General features: G+C 40.3%; 1 protein-coding gene across 1 annotated transcript in view; it reads left to right on the forward strand.

Moving 5' to 3' along the window:
* Positions 1 to 25,588, forward strand: part of CALD1 (caldesmon 1) — a 186,986-nt gene that overhangs the window by 130,922 nt on the left and 30,476 nt on the right. Inside the window, 2 exon segments of the mRNA XM_042837607.1 lie at positions 23,027 to 23,173; positions 24,782 to 25,588. The exon segment at positions 24,782 to 25,588 is cut by the window's right edge and continues 1 nt beyond it. Of these exon segments, the coding sequence (XP_042693541.1) occupies positions 23,027 to 23,173; positions 24,782 to 25,588 (954 nt within the window).

Below are 25,588 nucleotides of genomic sequence, written 5' to 3' on the forward strand. Positions count from 1 at the left end.
CTAATAATCATATGATCTCGGAGCAGAGGGGGGTGAGGAAGGGGAGGAGGATACGGGATAGATAATGAGCCTCACAATAGGCAAATAGAGAGTGTCATTACGGGAGCGGCAGGACCGGCCAAATGGTTAACCTGTGGGGTGGAAAGAGCATCCAATGAGTCTCGCATGCCTAAAAGGATAATGGCATTTTTATTATCTCATTCCACGCCCTGATCATCTGTCCATTTTCTCCCTGGAGCTGGCAGCAGTTTGCACTGATTCATTCGCTACAGACATGATCAGCAGATCATACTGCAGGCAGAACTTGTCAAGCCTTTCCAAGTGAGTTGTCAATTTATTTTGCTATCTGTATGGATTTAGCCTTTTGGCATTGCATAGGAAATGCTGGATGATGGTGATGGCAAAGGCGTGTAAAAAGCTGGAAGTTGGTCGAACTGGGGAGTAAGTAAGTGTTCAATGTAGGTTCTCTTACTACTCTTTTTGCTTTGTTGTCTGAAAGAAAAGACTTTGCATATATACATCATTTTTTATCTGAATTGCAGAATTTGAATTGCTTTGTTCAGTGGCAGAAGAATGAGTTGGAAAGACTGGTTGCTAATCGGAGTTGCATTAATTGGAAATTTACACAAGTTTCATAGCTTGTGTGAAAACTCATAGCTTAGATTGCTTAATTCACTGAGTAAATAATGTCCTCATAGCACATTCATCCCTGAATGTGGGAGGGAAGCAAGAGAAGAAAATCAATTAGCCTGTGCAATGTGTACAAATAAATTATCTAGTTTATTTGGGTCTTGTGCTGTTTTGTTTTTCTGCTTCATATGTTGATGAGAGGGAAACAGAGCACTACTATCTTTATAAAATACTGTGATTTGTATAGTGGTGTTGTTTAACACTGGGGAGAAGTTTTCAGAATTGACTGAGATTTTTGGGTGCTAGTTTTTGGAATTTCCAGTATCAAATCCTGTGCTCTTGGAGAGAGCTCGGAGATTTCTGGAACTCAGCCCCCCCCAGAAGTCCCTTCCAGGAATCTAAAAGCCTTTGTTATGATTTCAGATATGGAGTAATAAGTAGCAATTTAGCTAAGAGCATGTCAAATAAATTTGTTTTTTTGTTGGTCCATAGTGGAACACGGCCACAGGCTGCAGCAGCCAGCCCTCCCATACTGTTAAATGGGAGCAGGGAGTTGCCCAGGCAGAGATCCATTTCCACCACCACCTATGTGAGGGTAAAGCAAAGGAGTGATTTTGGCATTATAAAGCTGGTATGGCGGGTGGAAATCAGAACTCTTGGTACCTGATGTGGAGAGCTGAGCCTCTGAGATAACCTTCAGGCCCTTTTCATGGACCTATTTTGCAATCAGATTAGCTAAATCAGTTAGGGTATGGCTGTTCTGCTTAAAAAACGAAACAAAAGAAACAAAAACAAAAAAACAAAAAAACAAAGTATTTGGATATCCTTGCTGAGGAAGATTCTTCTCCAGTCTTCCCATGGGTGAGAGAGGGAACCAGCAATGAGCTGGCTCTGTGCCTTGTGTGTCTCTGAAGCAAATGCTGGGAGGAATGTCTCAGTGTGCGCCTGCTTTATCACCCACAATTATGCTTGTGAAGTGAATTCACTGAAGTCAGTGAAATTATATCTGGATGAAGACAATTCAGTCTTTTTCTCATGAAACATTACTAGCTACTATACCTTGTGTCTTGGGAGACTTGTATACCATAGCAGCTTCTAAACAAGAGCAGACACATGACAACCAGGCATGGATTTTCTTTTGTCAAGTCTTCCAGTAGCATATCTGAAGAAGAATAGCAAAGTTCTCTTGGGGAGAGGTCTTTCAAGAAAAATGAAATGCGTGGCCAAAATTTGGAAACTGATTTATTCCCTTTTTACAAGCATGCCCATGACCTCAGGCCAAAAGTGGGGAAGACACCTTTAGCATTACCCAAAAAGGCTTCTTCAAAGCATTTCTCAGTGAAATATATGATGAAATACTGCCCTTCCCAGGTGGAGGCATAACGTAATCATTCCAAGTGCTCATGCCTTCTCAGGAGATTGCAATGGAAAAGAAATATAAAAATTCTTATATACTAACTCCCTGGAGACTCTCCAGGGAAAGACAGGAGTCTGTTATTAAGCTGCTTTGAATGAGGCATAGTAAGTTTTCTAACTAACTTCTTGCAAATGTCCTCTAATTGTCCCTTTATGTGATCATTTCAGCTGCATCATTTAAAGGTACTTTCTACAGTTTTAGTGTGCTTGTAGAAAATCCTGTAATTGCTAAATAGTTGAATATAATCCTGTTAACATTTGGTACACTGGAAATTAAAAGCAGAGGCTCTCATCATAGCCAAGAAATCATTCCGGTTGGCATGAAAATGTAAAGACTGCTAAGTGAATGTATAGGAATTGAATTGGCTCTCTTTACTGGACACTAAAATGCTGTGCAAGTTTCTAAAGAAAGCAGAAGTATTCTTTGCCAACAGGTAGAATGTTTTCTTCCAGCCAATGTAGCTTTTGTCCAAACTTTACAGATTTTTTGCTGACAGTTGGGATGCTGGAAGTTGACCTTCACAGTATTTTCTGATTGGTTCCTCATATTCTACATTCTTAAATGTAATTCTCATTTTTTTTCTGTTTCTGGGCTAGATGGACAAGACAGATAATTGACTTTTTTGTAAGGAGAAGGATTGAGGAAGCTGGCTAGTTCTGCTCTAAAAACTGGTGCTGCTCATTTTCACTCAAAGCCATCTTCCTCCTTCTTTCTGGTCTTTTCTGTTTGCACATCTCATTTCTGTTCCTTAATGGGAAATAACCAGAATCCTTAATTTTTAAAGCTCTTCTTTTTAATGTTACTGAGGAAAAAGAATATGTGACTAAACACCAGATGTGCTAAAATGTTAGCCTGTAGCAAAGCCTGTTTGTCTCCATCTTAAAAACTGAGAACAGAAATCTGTCTCTGAACGTGGCTCATCCCCCTACACCATCCTGTCCATTTCTAAGCTGTACAGTTTATTTATATCCATGTTGCATAGCAGTGCCTGATGCTTAAGAATGAATGTAAAACACATAGAATAACAAATGAGTGCTTTCAGTGCAAATACATTTCTGTCTGCCTGCACCATATTTATGTTAAATGCTCTGGTAACAACACTCCTTGTACACAGAGCATTAATTGTCTCACTGACTAAGTGAGAGACTTAGGTGTATGGTTTACACATCATCAGGGACATTGGCTACTGAAGACTAAATGTCCACTTTAAGATTTTGTTGCTGGATTTAAGAACTTCCCTCACAGAGTATCAAAAGAAAATTTCTACAACAGCTGAAACATTTCTGAACAAAATTATCCTTCACAGTGGAGGAAACATTATGACAGAGAAAGGGCAGTTAGGTAACAAAACTGTTGAGATTTTGGAGATGCTTCCTCCAACACAAGAAAGGCACTGGGAGACCAGTGTGCGGAGTTGGATTAATCTATGTGGAGTTCTAGGCACCTATCTGAGTTTGAAGTCATGATTTTTAAGAACCAAATTTCAAAGATTTAAGCCAGGGCAGTGCTGGGGTGTATCAGACTTGACTTGATGCTGCTCTCTGGAAATCCAAGTGCCTGAGACCAGGTATGATGATTGTTTTTCATGCACACTAAATGTAGCAAAACCAAGAAAAATACAGAGAGTACCAAGCAGAGCAGAACTGGTTCGGAGTTGATTCTCAGACTTGCTTTATCTTAAGGGAACCAAGAGGAAATATATATTTTTTAAAAATTACATTTTCGACACTTTCTAAGTTACAAATTGCTGAGCTGCCTCTTTGCAATTTTCTTTGTAATAAGAGATTCTGATCTTTCAATTCCAATCTGAGCTAACCTAAATTTGAAAGAAAAAATAAGTTAAAAGAAGAAAAAATAAATGAAAGATTTTTTGCTTTCTTTCAGACTGGATTAAAATAATCCTGAACATTTTCCATGTTACTTTGCTCTGACAAGGGTGTTTTTTTGTTTTTTTTTTTCCTGCTCCACCAAAACTAGAGAATTCAGTGCTAGTGCAGATCTTAAATCCAGATAGTTCCTCTGCAGCCTTCCCGTTGAGACAGGTGTGCCAATGTGGGATGGGGGGCAGCAGACATTCATCTTGCTGCTTCCTACCCCTGCTTCCTTCCCTGCAGAACCTGCAGACCCATGCCTCCTTCTCTACCCTTTTCATGTTTGGAACACAACAAGAAGGTACAGAAAGGCCAGGGAGGAAGTCTCTGCTGGTTATTTCAGGGTCTTTCTGCTCTTCTGTCCAACGTGAGTAGTGCAATAAATGCACTACTAAACAGATACAGTAAACTAGATGATACAAAATTGTACAGTTAAATCCAATCAAGAAAATATCTCAAGTTGAATAATTGAAAAACTCAGATAAAATTTTGTAACTTTTCACTCCTTTTGATTTTACTTTGTTAAAGAAAACACAAAAACTGCCTTTCTTTTAATATTGTAATTTTTCTAACGGTTGAATTGCTTTGAGCTTTGTAAGCATTGAAGTTTATAAAGAGTTTTCTCTGACTTCAGTAAGGCTGCTTACATGTATAAGTAGCTACAGGGCCAAAATTATAATTACATGTCTGTATAATGTTAGCCTTCATGCATTTATTCCTTCCAATTTTAATTCTCTATTTTATAAAATCTATGATCAAATTTTGGAGCCCAAACTAAGCTGATGTCGTCCCTTTTAATTTAGGACTCAGCCCTTTTATTCTCCTCCTGTGTTTTATTTTTATTAGTTGCTTTCTTTTTGTGCTGATGTGCAGCACATATTGTTAAAGCCACTTATTAGAGCCAGAATTTTACAGCATGGAGAATGTCCTAATAAGGGAAAAAAACCTAGCTCTTTATTGGTGAGGTAAGAGAAATCAGGCAGCGGATAATTTTTTTGCTGATTGAGAAGGATAAGGTGCGGTTTGGCAGGTACTGCATTGGTTTGGCATTTGCTGACATGGTTCCTCTTTTCTGCAGTTCAAATCCTCTGCAGAGCGGACAGTCAGGGAGGGTTTCCCCCTTCCCTCTTCCTTCTCCTTTTCAACATTACAAGTGTTCAGTAGTGCTGTAAAATCTCACTGTGACACACAAACTGGAGGTGGTAGCGAGAAGATTTTGCAAGCTTAACAGCGTAATTTACCGTAGTCACCTCTGAGCAAGCAGCAGGCATGGTGAAACATAGGTTTCTATGGAGTTTGTTATACATCTGAAGCATCTAAATGGTTTATGGAGTTGTCAAAAGATCACACTTTGGTCTAAGGTATTAAAATGCAACTTCCCTCTTCTCAGACATCCATCATTGGAGGAAAGTACAAATTACAGGAGTTTGTTGACACTTTAAATTGCTCTGCTGTTTTTCTTTCAAACTGCTTTGAAGGCTCACATTAAATTCCAGGGATGAGCAATGCATCCCAGGCTTAAATAGAGGCTTCAGCACAGATCTGAACTCAATAGAATTCCTCAAGCTTTCAGTTGAGTTACGATGAGCAAAGTTGCAAGCAAGGGCAGAAGCTGGTATCGAAATTCTTTCCTTCTCCAGTCTCTTTGTGTCTCTTGGTAAACGAAATGTCAAGCCAAGTGCTGGCTATGCTAGAATTCACTCTATGCTGCACTGGGAGGCCAAAACTGATGCAAAGCGGCTGTCCCTTCCTATGTGGTGTCCCTTGTGTGGCTCCTGGACTGCAAGAGGAATGATGTTTTACCTAGTAACTAACTGTCCAGTTTTCTATCACTCATTTATTTTTATCAGTGTATTATGAGTTTGATTCTACTCTTCGTGAAACCTTTTTTCCCATTTTTTTTTTCTCAACATAATTTGAGAGTACATTTCCTGTAATTGCTGAGGTTATTCACTGTAGGCAAAACATGTGAAAGATAATTTTCATGGTAATAATGCAGAAAAGATAAGTAAACAGTGTTTGTAGCAGGGATTGGATGAACCAGATCATGTTAAACAAAATGTACAGATATGCTGCTAGAAGTAGGCTACACCCAAAAGGTTGTTGCACAACCATTTTATTTTTGGGTGTATATATATATAATTTTGTCTGATATCTATTTGTCCTCAGATTCTTCTTCCTCAAAGTCAGAACCTCTTTAGAAGATCAGGGATTTGGTTGACTTTGTTGTCATGTTTTTTCTTTTTAATTACCATCCACCACATTTTTCTATATGTTGACTAAGCATTACTGAGAAATATTTGGATTCTCATGAAAAAAAGTGACTCTAGCAGAACTTAGCATGCTAATCTGTAAAGATTAATTCTGTGCAAGCAGTTTAGATTCTGAACTCAGAGTCTTTTCTGGATCACTTTTGCTCTGCTTTACATTTCTGTTCAGGAGGTTCAGTCCTGGTATGGAACCTGCATGTAATAGTTGCTGTATTGCACAACAAACAAAAAAAAAGGATCCATCTTCTTCCAGACAGCTTAAAGCCTTATTAAGAAAACATCTCTTGACTTCTTTGCTGTGCATTTCAGAAAATTTGAGCAAGTCACTCCTGCAGAAGCAGTCCAAGTGCACTTGCTTTCCTACCCTGGGTACTCTAAGAAATGTGTATGTTTGTCCTAGAGATGTATCCCTAAGACCAGCACACTTGTCACTACAGGATGTGAGATCTTGGCTTCCATTTGTCTTGTCATAGCCAAATTGCCTGCACATTTTTTAATTATAAAAAATATATTACATGTTTTTGAACAAGAGATTATTGGCTTGCCAAATTCCATCTGTAGTACATTCAGTGCTGAAGTTCCTTCAGTGTAATTAAAGATGTACCTTCTAGCATCACATATATATATTGGTGCCCTGGCATCATCCTTTTTTTTTTTTTTTTTTTTTTTTTTTTTTTTTTTGAGGTGGGGAGGCAAAGAGTTTGTAACTGAGCAGTTGGACTGTGGGATGGATGAGCCTCACAAGGTACAGTTCTGTAGGTTTAAGTATCCCCAAATGGCGCAGACCATCATCACACACTGAAATGGCCATAACAGAACCTTTGTAAACTTTGTTCACTTTCAGGCAGTCTCTGGCTTGCCAGCTCACAGGATCTACAGTCACCTGTCCTTTGCCATGTGTTTCCTTTCCCTTTCTCTTTAATTCTTACCTTTAAGCACTCTTTCTAATGTACAACATGATATTTTACAAATAAAGCCTGAATTAAAGGTGTCCCATTTTTAAATTACTCTCAAGGAATAGCCTCACATGTTTTGTGCAACAGCATCTTTCTTCTGTGAAGCAGAAAATTTTTAGAATCATGCTTCCCAAGAATGGAAATCACTGGCATGGATTCTGGGTGTGTATGATAGAGTTGTGCATCTTGACTTTAGTCATCTGTCCCCTTCTGGAACAGAAGTGGTCAAACACAGCATGTCAGCAGTTTTCTTTCTTAGGATTTCAAAAAGTCTCAAAGCCTAATTAACAGAGGTAACATCTGTTTCCAAAGTCAGCTAAGCTTTTTCTTTAGTAAGGAAGATGAGAAGTGTTTTTCTTTTAGTTTCTCCATGATTTACTATAAAGCCTACATAGTTTGGAAGTTCTCTGCAAATGTAACTTTTACTCAAGAGTTGTTGACATGCTAAAAAGCTGTTACAGTAATGCCATCTTGATTCTTCTGCCAGTCCTTATCTGTATGGCCACAAAATCTTCCCACTGACAGCATATTCATTAGCAATAATTTGCAGCCCATCCAGTTGAGGAGAAATATTCCTTTTTTGTGCATATCTGATAGCTTCACTTGATCCTTTGTCATTTGGAGATAGCCGTCGGGTTAATTCCTTGCTTGATTTCTTGGATTCTTCCCTTTTAGCCTCACCCAACACCCTAAGGAGTGATCAGGTGAGAGACAAAGTCTAGCTTTGTTACATACCATCTAGCTATATGCTTGTAGTCCCTAAATGAGAAGGATGAATGCTCTGAATGCATAAAACAGTTATTGTTTCTGTTGCATTCTATGTATGCTTGTTGTTCCCTGTGCAGTTCTGCTGTGGAAATACTACCAATCTGTTTTCTCATCCCAAAAAGGATATGATTGTGCTCTTTACTACACTACAGCCGGTAGAGATTATGCTGTTCACTGCCTAGCTTTTGGCTCTTTCCAGCAATTCTCAAGATGTACCACAAGTTCAATGTGATCTTGAGCCCTGAAAAGAATATAATAGAGTAGTTCATTTGGAATGGACCTTCAAGGATCATCTAGTCCAAATGCCTGACCTCTTCAAGTTAAAGCATGTTATTGAAGACATTGTCCAAATGCCTCTTGCGTATGACAAGCATGGAACATGAACCATCTCTCTAGGAAGCCTGTTTCAGTCTTTGACCACCCACACAATAAAGAAATACTTTCAAATGCCCAGCTTTCTTGGTGCAATTTTGTGTTCTTCCACTCATCTTACCAGTATCTAAAGCAGAGCTTGGCACCTCCTTTTGCTTCCCCTCTACAGTCCGCCTCTTGGCCTCCCCCTTCTCTGGGCTGGACAGTCCAAGCCTCCCGGACATATACATGCCTTCCAACCCTGTTACTGGTTTTTTTGCCTCCCTCTGGACACTTTCAAGGACCTTAACATCCTGTTCATATTGTGAATCCTAGAAATGCATGCAGTATTCCAGACAATGCCACATAATTGCTAGGAGAATAGCCTCTTGTGACTGACTGGCTTTGCTGTGTTCAATGTACCCCAAATGCAGTTTGCACTCTTGGCTAGCAGGCACACTGCTGGCTCTTGCTGAACTGCTGTTACCAGCACCCCCAGGTCAGTTTCTATAGAGCTGCTCCGCAGACACATTCACCAGTCTGTACCTGTGTCCAGCATTTCTCCATCCCAGGTGCAGAACCTGGCATTTTTCCATTTTTGGAATATCATCCAAAGCTGATAGTTTTGCAAGGGTATGAAGTTGGGATGTTCAGGCTTGGGAGAATTTAGGGCAGGGCTCACAGGTGTGGAGTAAGAAGATGGAGACACCCATTAAAGTGCCATTAGATGAGAAGTGACATGACCTGCTTGGAATGCAAGAAGAAACTGGAGAAGGAACTGGAAAAGCTTCTTGGGAGGTGAAACAGAGAAGAAAACCCTTTGGGAGTTTTCTTTCTGAAGTGCAAAAGTAGGTATTGCGGTCTGCCCTGGAGTTTCCTAAATCTTTGGTAATTTTGTGGGAGTATTTTGATCAAACTGTTGGTGAGAGTGCAGAAAAATTATTGGTATACACTCATAGCTATGCACTAACAATGAAAATACTCCTATCTCACATTCATTTTAAGCTGGCAGAAGCACCCATAAATACATCCAAGATTGCCCCATTGGCAGATAAATGCTAGTGTTTGTGTCTAATTTTATGCCTATGTTTGTATTAGACTGATTGGTCTTATAATACCTTATTGATGTAGGTAATGCCCATCATGCCAAACTTTGAATCTCCCAAAGGGATGATTTTTTCACCGAACCCTGCTGTAGTCGAATGGGAACTTATACACAAGTGGGTTTAAGCATCTCATTTATTCTTATTTATTCAGTAATCTCAATCAACTGAGTTATGGTAACAGGTTGGACCATGCTCTGAGAACAGGAATTCAATTTCTCTTATTCTTGTCCCAATTCTGGTGCCAAATATTCTCCAGTTTACATTGCTATATCCTCATTCATCAAATGTTGTATTTTCACAAAAGACTATTAAACACAGACTTGCTATCCAGTGCTTGTTTTCCTGGCTCCTTCCAGTGCCTGTCAGGACACATAACTGAAATTCAGTAAGGACTTTCGTAGAAGGATAAAGTGGATTGCATCTCTCTTGCAGTTGGCTTGATATACATGTGTGAATAGTTAGTACAGACTGCTGGAAAGAAGACACTAGAATGAATCACAGCAGGTCTGAGCCAAGCCTAAGGCCTGTTCTCTGGTGGTGTTACTCTGAAGGGTCCTTATGTTGTGTGAATACCTTTCCATTAGGAGCTCCAGTGGCTTCCTAAAATGCTCTTTCATCTTGCATTTCATCTTGCGACAGAAAATGTTGCCCTTTAATCAAGAGGTAGTTTGGTAAGGGCTGCTGTTGACGGCCCTGGCTCACATTCAGGTCGGTCCCATCTACTGTGTGGCACTGGAGATGGTGCAGTGAGAGCTGCTGTGCACAGAAGCCTTCTCAAGCAAAGTCTTCAAGAGTTTCTGCATAACTAACTCAGTGGTAGGCAGGCGATCTGCACCCATATTTTCCATATTTTCAGGCACTGAGGTGTATCTTAGTTCACAACTTGGTGCTTGAAGGGGCTGCCAGGCTGTGTTGAGACACACCAACCCATGCATGAAGCCTGAGGTTCTTTTGCAGTGACACGGCTATAAGTTTCCCCTGGGTAAAGAAGCTTTCTGGGTTTCCTTTCCCATTTTACACCAGGCAAATCTCTTTTTAAAATGTAAACTACTGATTTGGAAGTACCTGGAAACTGAAGGCACTGCATAGAGGAGGGGCAGGCTGCCACTTGCTCAGAGGGAACTCAGGGGAGGATCTTTCTTTGTTCTGTATGCCAGCAAAAATTGTCCCAGGATAATCAGTTCTGCCTGTGGCTTTCACACACTTTTGGGTGCAGCAATGGAAGTTGGCAAGGTGCAGCTGTTGGGCCTGGGAGAAAGAGATTTGGCCTACCTGTAGCAGTGGCCTTTGGAAGCTGCTAAAAAAGCTCCTGTTAACTTCCACAGTGTTTGGACTAGGACTGAGGTCCTGCAGCCAATGCACAAATCTTATCTGCTGTGAGGTTGAGGCTGAAACAAGTACATTTGTCTATGTCCCTATTTTTCCATTCCATAAACCAGCTTTATAGTAGGAATAATAATCAGCATGCAGCAGTCAAAAGGGGTTGTGAGGATTAATTAAATTTGTAAAGTATGTTGAGACCTTTTGATAGAAAGTTAGTGAGTGCCAAGTGCTAATATGATGAGGAAAGGAAAATAGGTATCAGTTTGTGCTCACTCCTGGAATGTAAGAGATTATCCTAAAAGCCTTGCTCAAAACATAATTTTTTGTGCATTTAACAACAATTTTTTCAATTATTCTTTCCTTAATAATGTCAACTCAGGCTCCAAAAAACCTGTGCTTCTTGGTGATGAAAACTTAATTTCTCTTGTTTCCTCATCTTTGGAATTAGGTTCTCTTTTGCCTTCACTTGCATCTGCTCACTTTCTTGCCACAGCAGCCCTTTGCCATTCTCTTCCTCTAGCTGACTAGCTTCTCTGTTTCCTTCTCTCATCGGTCACAGTCATCTGCTCTGTGGTTAGTGCCATCCACTTTGCTCCTTCACCTTTCCTTCCCTGGACTCACCTGGAATTTCTTTTTAGCAAAATAATGAAAAGCAGCTAAAATAAAGAATATATTGCATGGCATCAAATTAATTGTTTTGGGGCTAGTACTTTGATCACTGAATGCTGTGGCAAAGGATATAATAACACAAAATAATTCCATGGAAGCAACCTGGAACCCATAGGTCCAGGCCTGGTTGGTGCTGCTTAGTCTGTCCTGAAAACAACTGCCGGTGGTGGAGGAGTGTGAAAGTTGGTGTCTGATGGACAAGCCTGAGTTGGGACAGGGCCATGAAGCTCAGGGCCAGGTTTTGTATCTGATGAACACAAAGCAAAGAAGGCTGACTAGGGCAAAGAACAGCTGTTTGGCAGTGGAAGAGCTGTTAAATAGCAAACAGGACCTGATCAATAATTTGCTGTGAATGTGTAACTGGCAGTACCACTCAGCTTCCCCATGTTCCTGCAGAGCCCATCTGTGTGGGGATATTTCAGCGTGAAGCATTTTGCAGTCACTATTACAGCCTAGCTCTGTATATGGAACTGCTGTTCCAGATTGAAAAATTAATGCTTACCATAATAGTTGCTGTTGTTTGTGAGCATGTTATATACTGTGGAAAAAGACCCTTATACTGGCATGGTATCTATGCATGGTAATTTATGTGAGCTATTTGCACCCATGTGCCTTGAACAGCTGCATATATTCCATTGGAAGTCCATGGACCACAAGCACAGTCAGGACAAGCAAATTATTATTTTCTTGTTTCCTGTTTTTTATCTGGGTATTTCCTATGAATAACTCACAATATGTAAATAATTTGTTAGTGAATATTTGAAATGGAAAAGGGTTTTTGTTGGGCTATAGAATTCCATGAGAAGGTATTTTTGTTGTTGTTCTGTTTTTATTTTTTATTTGTTTGCTTGTTTGTTTGTTTGTTTGTTTGCCCTTTCTGAAGTTCCATGGCTTCTATGTTTGTATTTCCAGTGTGGCTGGTCATCTGTCATGACTTCAGAGTCAGCTTTGCTCTCTTTCTCTAACTTTTTACACTGAGTTTTATGCTAGTTTCTTAGTAGTAACTTTTCCTGGAATAAGGATCACAGAGAAGCAGTGCAAGGGGGAACAGGCGCATCTAAGGGAAAGCTAATTAAAAGAATAAAGCCAGGATATTTTATAGTGTTTATGCGTGTATAGTTGCAATGGATACATGTCAAATTTCCAGCTGTTTAAATTGCGCAACGCTGGTATACGATGTCTGCAAATCATTGTGACGTTAGCGTGCTTTTCAAAGTGCTGTACGTGACCTTATGTATCTGTACAGGCCTGTTTTATGGAAGGGTTTTTTTTTTTTTTTTTTTTTACCTTTCATGAAGGTGAAAGACAGATCAGGATTAACGTTCAGAGAGATGCATGGAATGTATCTAGCCCTAATCTTGTTAGCAAATGACAGGATCTGCACTCATAATTCCTCCTGTGTCTCACAGAAAATGTCTCCTAATCACCTTAGCTGTTGACAGTAGGTTTCTTAAGTATCTGAGAAAGAGATAGATGCTTGTCCACATTAAAAGTGAACAGTCATGAATTTCCCTTGAAACCAAATCTGCACCTGCACAGCATCCGTGGATTGTGAGTATAGGGAATCAGTACTAGAAGACTTTGAGACATCTGATTTTCATTATTTTTTTCCCTGTTTGCCATATGCTGTAGCAATGAACGTATTTGTAATGCTGTATCTCCCCTAAAGTGGTTTATTCCAGTTAGCATATGGCTTTGCAGTCTGTTCTGTTTCATTGCAAGTCCTCCTCTTGCATTTCAGCTGCCTTCCCATTAGCAAGTGTTTATTTCAATATTTAGTCTGCTGAGGTACATTAAGGCTGTGCCGTCCTCTTGCATATTTTGTATCAGGAAGAGTAGATGGAAAAAAGGTTATTCTGTGATTATCTGTATGATTATCTGGTAAAATTACTTTTCCACGTTCCCTGTGTGCAAATACATGCCTTGTACCTTGTTCAAACAGCACAGATTTTGCTGCATATGTGAAAGCTACAGCAGAGAACTTCAGGGACTTTTCTGGCCCTGAGCAATAGTAAGTTAGTTACAATCTTAAATCCCCTGGGAAATATATAGGAGTTTTGATGCTTCACAGAGCCCAGACTAGTGCTAACCCCCATACTTCTCATGACATTGAGATTTTGGAAAGGGTCCAGAGGAGGGCGACTAAGATGATCAGGGGGCTGGAGCACCTCCCCTATGAGGACAGGCTGAGGGAGTTGGGCTTGTTCAGCCTGGAGAAGAGAAGGCTGCGGGGTGACCTCATTGCAGCCTATCAATACCTGAAGGGAACCTACACCCACGAGGGGAGTAAACTCTTCAAAAGGGCTGACAACAGCAGGACTAGGGGAAATGGATCCAAGTTGAAGGAGGGAAGATTTAGGTTGGATGTTAGGGGGAAGTTCTTTACAAGGAGAGTGGTTAGGCCCTGGAACGGGCTGCCCAGGGAGGTTGTGGATGCCCCGTCCTTGGATGTGTTTAAGGCCAGGTTGGACAGGGTCCTGGGCAACCTGATCTGAATGTGTATGTTTGGTGGCCCTGCTAGGCAGGGGGGTTGGAACTACATGATCCTTGAGGTCCCTTCCAACCCGGGTGATTCTGTGATTCTGTGTGATTCTGTGATTCTGTAATCGAGCAATACAAATAGCCATCTCTGACCATTTATAGTCATTTCAGATTATGCAAGGCTGAGGGAGTAAACAGATGATGTACAGGTAACTGAGTAACTGTGACTTGCTGTCCTGTCGTTTCAATTCTGTCAATCATGGTGGAATTTGGGTTTCCAGGTCCTTGTGCAGCAGACTTAGAAGCCATGGGAGAAGTTCAATACTTTGACAACAGAGCTGCTCACCCAGCTCTGGTTCTTTCACTGTCCCAGCTACCTCCTGGCAGATCTCTTTCCTCTTCGCTCCCTCTGCTTTCTCCATCAAGCTTTATCCACTTTCCATCACCCAGGCTCCTCATCAAATCAATAAATTGGAAAAGACCTCAGAAATCGTCTAGTCACCCGTTGCTACTAGCTGGCTCTCCCCAGCTCAGGGAGGCATATTGTTCCAGTCCCCTTCCTACAGACACATTCCCTATATCATCTCTGCTTCCACCTTCCCTGCCCCACTGGCTCTCTAGCTTTGTTCTAATCTACACTCAGTTTTAGTATCGATCTTAAATCAGAGACTGATGCTACCGTTCTAGAGTCTCAGCTATAGCCTACCTGCTGACCAACCCTAGACACAGCTGCATTTCCATGATGGATGAAATAATTCCTTCTGAGTTGGGTTCAGTGCTATTGGTAAGTGTTGTCCCTGATATTGATCAGCGTGGACTTTGTTTCCCGCAGGATTCACCTGTGTGTAAAGTCCTGACCCCTGTTTCTTTTTCATACCCTGAAAAACCTGGCAGGGAAAAAATGCTAAAAGGGATTCTTGTCATTGAGAAGATGTGTCATGTTAGAAAAAAGACATCTTTCTTCTCAAATTTCATGTCTTGTTTTGACAGGATGGGTGGTGAATGGAAGTATGCTGGAAATTGATCATGAGTAGGTTGGGCAATGCGATGGAATATTAGAGTACGAAAATATCCTCCTAGTGCCATTTTTCTTTTTTTTTTTAACCTTTATATAAAGATCTTTGATCCTCTGCAAAGGATAACATGAATTTTGAAAGGGTTAAAATGATTCTTGGAGGGAATGCAGAACTTTGTAGTTTGAGCATGAGGAGGCATCAGTTTGCTTACAGGTGCCGTAAAAAATTCTTGATTTCATTCCTCAAAACTTTTACATATTTTCTAGAAAAACCATAATTGTCAGAATGTGAGGGTTCTTTTTAAAGTCACAACTCTTGATTTCTTTCTTCATTTTAATTCCTTCTGTCTTCCGTGAACTTCTCAATCACATTAGTTGGATCATTGTTTGCAATTCAATACAAAAGAGGAGGAGTTAGTCCTTAACTTTGTATACATTTAATATGCTAGCAATTTGAGGGTATGAAAGTGCCTTGAAATCCTTATTGAATATAGGGGCCCAAAACCACAAAAAAAAAAAAAAATAAAATAAAATAAAAAATTATGATCTGGCTTTGTAGCAATTGTGAATTGCATGTTCTGGGGTGAGTCCTGTAACTCCTTACTTATGCCTCAGCTAGGCAACATGCCCACTATTCTCAACAGGGAGATGCCTGAAATATTACCGGGTAAGGATGTGGCATAAGCGATACTGAATTTTATATGTAATAAAGCACTAGAAAGTGGAGGTGGTGGCAGCAAGCAGCAAGCAATTTGCTACAGAGGCAGCACATACCGCATCAACCACAGTGGTATGCACAGCAACTGGGCTTTGCTTCCACATTTTTAAGCTGGAAGAAGTAAACTTGTTTTGTACGCTTCTTTTTGTACAGAGAGACAGATTTCTGTGTGAATTCCAGTAAGTGTCAAGAAAAGCAGTAAAGAAGTAATAGCTATCTGCTAGAAGGAAATTAGCCAATTACTTTTCTACTCAGTGACTTTTTTTTTTTTTTTTTTGCTTTTTGTGTGAAACTTCTAAATAAAAATGGGTTAAATGCACTGGATTGTTTCCTGACTGGTCAATGTCAAATCTATCGTGGTTGAAGGAAAACTGCTAAGTATTACAAACTTCACATATTGAGAAAATTACATGCTTTTCCCTGGGACATTTCCAGCAAGCTCTTTTATCTAAATATAATATATGTTGGAAGCAAATTTGACATTGTTTCAGTAGCTGAAGGTTTTACCCTTCATGTTAGTGGTCCTGCATGCGATTTATGCTGAGGTATTCAGAGGCGATTTAGCAGAGTTATTTGGATGTGGTTGGAGAATCTGCTTGCATTTCACATTATGAAACAGATCATCAGTTTTCAGCCATGAGGGAAAAAAAATAGGCGCGTGCATGACTCATTCTGCCTTTGTGCAGAACCACGCGGTGATACTACAGACTGGCTCAAACTACAAGACCCAGGTTTCAGGGCCTGAATCTAAAACCAAAGCAGCAGCGTTATCACAAAGAGAAGGCTGCAAGAGATGAGACAGGACATTGGAAATCCTGGGCTGCAACTAAACTGAAACGTTCATTTTCAACAGAAACCACTAATTCAGGAAGCCAGAATCTGTCCTGAAAGCTTCAATGGCATCTTCAGCAGTGAAATAAATTCCCTGGTTACTTTTGGCATGAACTACTTGGTAATTTTTTCATCAATTTGGAGTCATTTTCACTTGTGGTTATTGGCTTGCAAATCATTTTTTATGCTTTTTTTTTTTTTTTTTTTTTTTTTCCCCCAGGGGAGTTGCTTTCTAATTAGTTTTTTAGAATCATACTGTTAAACGGACAAGTGTACCTATTCTTTTCTTACCTGTGAACAAAACTAAATGTCAAAGACAACCAAATGAAAGAAACCACAAAGAAGAATATATAGAAGAATCCCATTTCTTTCCCATACTTAGTTCTTTCGTCATACAAACAAAGCAACGATCTCATGGTCAGATCCTTAACCAATGTAGATCATCTGAAGATTCTGCACAGAGGAACAATAGTTTAATTGTTAAAATACACATTGTTTTATGTTTTAGATATTTTTGATCAAGGGTTAAGGTAGAACAGAGGAGACTGCTAAAGTCATGGTAGGAAAATATGGATGCCAGGTCCATTGGAAATAAAATCTTTCTGCTAACCCACTGAATAGATGGTTACTCAGAGGGAAAAAAAAAATCCCTTAAACTTTTTGGAGCTATTAAAAAAATAAAGGATACTAGAAGCTGACAATATGAAAATAATGTAAACGAGAAAGGACTACATTGAAAGGTGTGTCAGTCTCTGTTTTTCCAAGAGAACATGTGCATACATTCTGTCGGTAACATGCCAAGTCAGGAATATTGGCTGCGTAGCTCTGGAGAATGCGTGGGTGAAAAGAGTAAAAGTATTTGTGAGACAGAGATGAGTTGTGAAGTGAATGAGAAGACACGTACATTCTATAAGTAGAAGACAATTTTTAAGTCCAGCACAAGCCACAGCATAATCTAGCCTGATTTTCTATAAGTAAGAGGTAATGGAAATCCACCAAGTTGTGTCTGTAATGAGCCCAAGAATTAGTACTTTACTGCAGTATCACTTCCAAAAAGGCATTCGTCTTAAGATGAATATTCCATCATTTCTTGTATATTTAATCAACCTCACTGTTAGAAACATGTGCTTCATTTCCAGTTTAAGTTTGTCTGGGTTTAATTTCCATCCATTGGTTAATTTTATCCATTTGTCTCTCCTGTGTTCAATGTGAAAAAAGTGGTGCATGTCTAATTGAGAAATATGTGAAAAATATGGGTGTTAATAAGAGCATTCGTGCACAACATTGCACTGAGAACTGCGGTGGCATGTATGCATGTCTCCAGCATAATCCCCTGTTTTCACTCACTATATCTTTCTGAAACATGAGCATTTTGGATTGAAATTCTGCTTGTTCCATCATAAAAAATGAATCTTCTTGATCAGGTCTGAACAGAATGCTGGCAGCTCTCACTGAGCTATGGAGAATTGTTAGAAGAAATAGTTTTCCCCACAACTGCTCCCCCACTATTCACCACATTTTTTGATGCAACTTGAACAAAATGCAGCTAATCTATGACATGCAAAGCTTGATGGAGATTTAATGCCCTGAAGGCATGTACATTTTCTGTCTTTTGGAGGTAAGGATTGATCAGTTGTTTATGTTCATGTTTTGAAGCGTGCCTATGATAACACAAATTAGAGTAACAATAAAGCACAAAAACATATGGAATCATAAATAAAACTTGACCAAATATCAGCAGTGACATAAAGAGCACTCTCCAATGGGTGTTGTAACAGCCCACCCTCAACCCCACCCATCCTTTCAGGAAGAGCCTGGGTAAATAGATAGGTTTTCTAAGAATGCAAAAGACCAATGAGTTCAGCTGCTGTATACCAAGTCTGGCAGTGAAATTTGTCATCAAGGATATTTTAATGATGTCTTCCCTCTGCCATCAATTAGGAGACCCACAAGTGCAAAGACATCGGTGCTGTGGTGTTAGGTAATGAAAGGTGAAGTTCGTAGAAAGAGGTTAAGTTGCATATGGAGGTGAGGTAGTTTGATTTGGGATGAATGATCCTCTTTCTGGTCACTGGTTCTATGAATGCAGTCTGGTTTTTGCAGATGATTGCAAAGACTGATTGGCATTTGAGCGAGTCACGGGAGAAAGAGGAGACAGACCTGAGCTGTTTAAGTTAAAAATCTATGCTCAAAGGCTTTTGTTTTGTTTGAAATTCCCCCCTCCCCCCCATATTTCTGACACCCTTCCTCTGACTGTGGAATCAGTCTTCTTTTTCCCCATCTCTTCTAGAACGGAGCAGTTTAACCCATCTTAAATTAGTATTGTTTTTCCACCATTGTAAGAAATAGAAAAGATTAATTAGGTTTAGCTTATGGCTCATTGAGGGTAGGTACTGTTTCAAATCATTATGTTTTTCTTCTATCAGTATCACACGCTGTTTAGAACAGGGACCAGATTTTCCTCTACCTTTATAAATGCCTAGTATAACAGGCCTTCAAGCTTGATCAGAAAATTTCAATGCTGTCATAACTCAGACAATAATAATAATAATGAAGTAGTGCTGGCAAGACATTCTAAAACCAAAGTGCCTCAGATAATGTTTGAGCTGATTGGTGGTTTCAAATGGAAACTAGTAGAAGCTGGATTGTATGAAACGGTTTCAGCCTCGCAATCATAGAATCATAGAGTGAGTTGGGCTGGAAAGGACCTCAAACCCACAAGGTCTCAACCCCCCTGCTGTGGTCAGGGCTGCTGCTCACCAAACCAGGCTGCCCAGGGCCCCATCCAACCTGGCCTTGAAACACTTCCCTGGATGGGGCATCCACAGCTGCTCTGGTTAACCTGTTCCTGTGCCTCACCACTCTCCAAGTAGAAGTTTCTTCCTAACATCTAAATTAAATCTTCCCTCTGAGTTTATCCCTTACATGCCTCACCCTTGTCCTATCACAATCAGACCACATAAAAAGTCAGTCTCTATCTTGTTTATAAGATCCCTTTTAAGACTAAAGGGCTGTAATGAGGTCTTCCTAGAGCCTTCTCTTCTCTAGACTGAACAACCATATTCGCTATTACCAGCTTTCTTAGTGGGTTATAAGTTGATCTAAATTCAGTGCTTGACATAAAATTCAAAGGGTGCAATATCTGAGGCAAGTGGTGCCATTCATAATGCAGCCGAGTTATTTTCTGTAGGGTCATCACACTAACTTTGAGTGTAATGTTACTGAAATAACTAGAACATTTGTTGTTGACTTCAACATATTTGTAATTATCCTGCCTTCCCAGCGAGACAGAATGTGTGTAATTATCCTTACCTAGCATGGTGGGATATACTGCTGCATTCAGATGTGGTTCTCAGTCTCCTCAACATGAGTTGTGCTGCACTTGAAGTATGATAGACTTGGCACTAATGCATTACCAGAATGGCTTGTCAATAATGCTTGCAGGTTATACTGCCTTTTCTCAGGTCAGAAACACAGAGGGATAACAGGAGATGTAGTCAACACTGCTATTTTTTCCTTTTGATTGTCATTTAGATCAGGAGCATACACCTTTGGTAAGAAAGTATAGTCATCTTTTTGTTTGAATATTTAGTAAGAAAATTAATATCAGAAGGCTTGGCATACTTCTTTGAGATCATGCTGTGCTCTCATTACCCGAGATAGTGGAACAGCTAACTGTAGAGAGAGACTTGATCAGTTGTGGAGAAAGGGAAAAATGGATGTAATGTTAATTTAATTTGATTGTAAGGTGTGTACATGCTGGGCTGGAAGGCAGTTCTCCAAAGGTGAAGAAACAACACAGGCCAGTGTGGATCATTGGATTTCCATCTGTCTGATACAGACTGAAGTCCTGGCTTCACGCTTGGTTATTTGTTTACTCTTGGTCTACCCAATGTCAAAAGATGTAAGCAAGTGGAAATAAAGACTTGTGAAGTTAGGGAGAGCTGTAGCAATAGGAAAGGGAGCCTCAGTCTTCTTGTAATCTAAAATGTACAGAGGAGAGTACATTAATTTATATGCCCACCTGTGTTTTAATCTCTCTGTGAAATTAGCTTGTCACTCTAAGGAGAAGGGGAATTAGCTAATCAAGGAAGGTGAACGATGTGCCAGCCAACATAGGGTGAATGACCTCAGTGCATGAGGATTAAGAGATCAGTGGGAGGAGCACTGTCATCAGAAGCGCGTTTTTCATGCGAAGAAGTGGTAGCTGTTGAGTCTGTATCATGCATTGTTGCTTTGACTGCGTTTTTCATGGAATGTCAGTTGCAGTTCAGGTGCCTGCTGAGTCTCTTCATAATTGGTCACATTACAAGTTTGCTCACAGCATGCTTATAAGCCTACTAAGGCTGACCTTAGCCTGCAGTTTCAGCTTGTTCTACTGTCAATCTGTGATGGCTGCTCCCATTTTCCAGGTTATTGAGGATGTTTTGTGCATCCATGCTGATGAACAGAATTGGATGCTGTGATCCTTAAAAGTGGAGCCCCTGCCTCCACTCTCCTGCTGCAGGAGAACACTCTGATACACAGTGTGGCAGCATTTACACTTACAGGGATATTGAGAGAGATTGTCAGCTTTCTTAACAGATGATCTATGCGATGTGTCCAAGGACAGGAAATACATATCTGCTTTCATTTGACTTATTTAATGAGTACCATTTGGTGGAAGTTTTTTGTTCAGAGTATGTTTCTTCTTTCCTTTCTTAGTTTTCTGTGCAACTGGTTGTTTCAAAAAGGCATTTTAAAGAACTTCTTAAAAATGGTTGCTCTCCTCACTATCTAGGAGGGTTCTTTGTGATTGCAGAGGGTAGGATAAATACTTCATTCTCTTGGGTCTCTCTGTAAAGATAGCTCCTCAGCCATTGGCACTGGGAACTGACTCAGTCATGGCTATTATCCAGCTGCCACAGGCTAGGAGCAAAGGTCCTGTGCCCTTATGTTTGCAGTTCAGAGCTAAACAGATCATAGCCTTCTTGCAGACAGAAAATCTTTCTAGTGAATTGGCTTTTTGTAGTCACTTTGCCAATATGGTTTTATTCTCTTTCCTCTGAAAATTAAAGACATCATTGGTTTATTATTATATTCCTATTGTTGTTCTTATTATATTGTTATTATTATTATATGCTTTCTGTCCAAGACCTCGATGAAGTACTGAACCCTTTTAAAATCACTTACAAACAACAGATAGTATTTTTCCTTGCTTTCTCTGCCTCATCTCTTTTTAATTCTTCTTCTCCCCTTCTTCCCTTCCCCACTACTGTAACCCTTCATGGCTGCACTCCTGGTTTTCACCTTCTTTGAGAGGAGCTACTGTGCACAAAGAGAGAGTTACAAGCTCTTGAAGCGGAGCATGAAAATAGCAAATGAAATCCTTCAGTGCACTAAGGCCAAGGAAAGTTGCACTGGATGAAAATACTGTTCAAGGTCTGACAAATGACTCAGACATGTTGAGCTTTAGCTTCCTTTTTAAGGCAAAATTAGACTAATTGAATGTCTGCAGAATCTGTATTTCTTTGAGGGGAAAAAAACAAACAGTACTGCAGCAAGGCAGTGGGAGAGGCTTGGACCTGAAGAGTCTGATTCATGACTAAATCAAAATATTTTTATTTACTTTTAATATTAAAATATTCTTTGAATTGCAACTGTGGCTGTTTTGACTCTGCGCGATTTTTTCTGTATGTGTATTGTAGAGCTATCTTAAATAAACAACTACATAATTAAGGGTGACTTCTCAACCATCATATCTCTCTGCTGGATGCAAAGTAAATGACTACCCTGATTGGGTTTGGTACACGTTAGCTTCCTATTTCACTTTCATTGCACTAAAAGATAACAGGAATGCAGGCCTTTCACTTTATCTTGTGCAGTGGTATGCACTTTGCCAAAGATTTGAATGGGTCATGGGATTATTAGGATTGTAATGTCTTGCTTTCTTTTTCAAGTAGGATGAAACTAATTGTAATCATCTACTGGGTTAGAAGAATACAATGGATTCTCAGCTGTAGCCTTTCATCACAGCAGAGATCTTGGATGATTTAGCCTGGCAGGGCTCTGCACTCACAAAAGTTTTGTAGGTGTCAGATGTTTGGCACTCAGAACCGAGCACTGAGAGTCGTCACGCTTGTGTCTCACAATTTTGTAGTTCTCAGTTCTAGAATACTGTCAGCATTTAAAACAATGTGTTACCATGGATTCTATGATTCTGTCATTCTAAATTTAGAGGGGTTTAATGAAAAGTTACTTAACTAAGTCCAATCTCAGTTATGGGACCCTGAGTGATAGTCTGCTCAAACTGTTGAGTGCATCCTGGCAGGATCATGATGAAGTCCAGCAGGATGTCTGCTTAGCTATTGGGCTGGGGTTTTATGATCCTGATATGTTCTAGGAGTAAGCTGAAAGTGTGGTGAGGCTGCTGCCTTCACTATCACCACTTTGTCATTTTTGTTTCTGAAAAAGAACACAAAACCAAGCCTTGAAACAAGGTGTCTCAACTCAACAGTTTATTTTCTAAACACTATATAGAGCAGCCAAAGTAAGCCATCTGCTTTTTTTGTGATTTTTCAGACATACAGTCCTACATGCTACAGTCCCCTTATTTCCCCCTCTTTCCTGCTTTGTTGCAGGCTGTCCTACCAGAGAAATGATGATGATGAAGAAGAAGCTGCCAGAGAACGTCGTCGACGAGCTCGACAGGAAAGGCTGCGGCAAAAGGAAGAGGGAGATGTATCAGGGGAAGTAACAGAGAAATCAGAAGTTAATGCCCAGAACAGGTAAATGGTTGATATTTACAGACAAGGCAGCTACACTTTTTGTTCAGAGGAGAGAAAAATTTTGAAAGGGCCTGTCTTGCTGCTTAATTTTCAAGTGCTAGATATGGCCATCCTTGCTGTGAGGAGAACCTAACCCCATGAGAAGTGCCACTGGCTTTGTCTGCACAACATGGTGGGAGCACTGCTGAGACTGACCTTGAGGCCTAGCCCTGGGACACATTCCCAGAGTGTCTGTAGGACATCTATGGGATAACTCATCTGGTGCTCAGAGAGGGAAATGCCTCCAATACATTCTGCTCCCTCATTCCCTTAGCATTTGGTGTCTTGCCTCGCAAAGCTCCTTGTATTCCAGCTTTTGTTTTGATAGACAGACAGCCAGAAAAGTGTAGTGATCCTGCTTACTGGGGCCATGGTGTCATTGGGAAAATGCACATGAGAAGACCCCAGGCCTTAAGCTATGGCTGAGATGTGCCGGTGAGGGGGGTGTGAGCATTGGACACTAGCCCTCACCTGTCGCTGTCAGGGTCATATAACTCTAAACAACAGAAAAGCTGATGGAGTTAGCTCTGCATGTCACAAGCTGAGAGGGCAGTGTTGGCCTTCCAGTCTGTCTGCTATTGATTTAGTCTCATATAGTAACAAATAATACATCCAGATTTCTATTAGCCGTAACACAATTGACAGAAGAGACCAGAAATATATATTGTGATAGCAAACTAATAGATACTGAGCTCAAGCAGCATTTTGTTAAATAAAAGGAGGTAAGAAAATGGCAAACATCTGATTACAGGGTAATCTTTTTCAAGTATAAAATAAACAGAAACAGCTAGAAAGAAGGAACAAACATGCATATAGGAGAATTAAAGAGCTGAATTTTGAAGGAGTCAGAAAACCTCCAGGCGCTGAGAGTGAGATCCTGTCCTGTTAGCTGTAGGTGCTGAATGGCATAGCTTAAATTAAGATCTGTGTTCACTACAATCTCTAAGAAATTCATGTCCCTGAACAGATGATCACAGCTGCACTGTACCCTAAATTGTGAGGTTATCACATTATAGACTGTGTCTGTGGATTTTGCTGCTGAATGGGATTAACCACTTTCTCATTCTTAGAGAATGTCACTGAAGTCAGAAAGTATCTTGATTGTGTAGCATCTTCCAAAATTTCATCTGTGTGTGGTAAGGAGTTCTCATGTATGCCTCTGGCCAAGCTGAAGGGGGAGGTTAAAGATAGCAGAGATCTATCATATATTCTGCAGTGGAGTGCAGAGTGGGAGGATGAATTTTTGAATGTTGTTTTTTATTTCGTCTGTTCCAAGCATCAGGACAGTAAGGTTAGTTAGATTCCTGGGGACTGTTGGTGTGGCTGTCAGAGCTTGCCTAGAGGGGAACATTTCCAGGCTCTGAGATTGTGAAAAGCCACATTCCTATACATGTAGAAATGCCAAAATTAATCCCCAGAACCATTTTGCTAAAATTTGAATTATGCAACCTGTTGTGTTTTCAAACCATGGAATGATCTTACAGTGATTTTTTTTTTTTCTTTCTAGAAACAGCTAAGTGCATACATTGTTAGAAAACTTTCTAATGACAAATTGTCACTTTTGTGCAGTGTGGCAGAAGAAGAAACAAAACGTAGTACAGATGATGAAGCTGCATTGTTGGAGAGACTGGCAAGACGGGAAGAGAGACGCCAAAAACGTCTACAGGAAGCCCTGGAACGTCAAAAGGAATTTGACCCAACGATCACAGATGGGAGCTTGTCAGTGCCCAGCAGGAGAGAAGTAAACAATGTGGAAGAAAATGAGACCACAGGGAAAGAGGAAAAGGTTGAAACACGCCAAGGACGCTGTGAGATTGAGGAAACAGAAACAGTTACCAAATCGTACCAAAGGAACAATTGGAGGCAAGATGGAGAAGAAGAGGGAAAAAAAGAAGAAAAAGACATGGAAGAGGAGAAACCAAAGGAGGTACCCACAGAGGAAAATCAGGTAGATGTGGCAGTAGAAAAGTCCACAGATAAAGAAGAGGTGGTAGAAACAAAAACTCTAGCTGTAAATGCAGAGAATGATACAAATGCTACACTGGAAGGGGAGCAGAGTATAACTGATGCTGCGGATAAAGAGAAGGAAGAGGCTGAGAAAGAAAGGGAGAGACTTGAGGCAGAAGAAAAGGAGAGGTTAAAAGCAGAAGAAGAAAAGAAAGCAGCTGAAGAAAAACAGAAAGCAGAGGAGGAAAAGAGGGCAGCTGAGGAAAGAGAGCGAGCTAAAGCAGAAGAGGAGAAGAGAGCAGCTGAGGAAAGGGAGAGGGCTAAGGCAGAAGAGGAGAAAAGGGCAGCTGAGGAAAGAGAGAGGGCTAAGGCAGAAGAGGAGAGGAAAGCAGCTGAGGAGAGGGCTAAGGCAGAAGAGGAAAGGAAAGC

This window comes from Centrocercus urophasianus, unplaced genomic scaffold, assembly GCF_019232065.1.
Source record: "Centrocercus urophasianus isolate 14NV4802_14NV808 unplaced genomic scaffold, USGS_Curo_1.0 seq_73, whole genome shotgun sequence".
Classification (NCBI taxonomy): domain Eukaryota; kingdom Metazoa; phylum Chordata; class Aves; order Galliformes; family Phasianidae; genus Centrocercus; species Centrocercus urophasianus.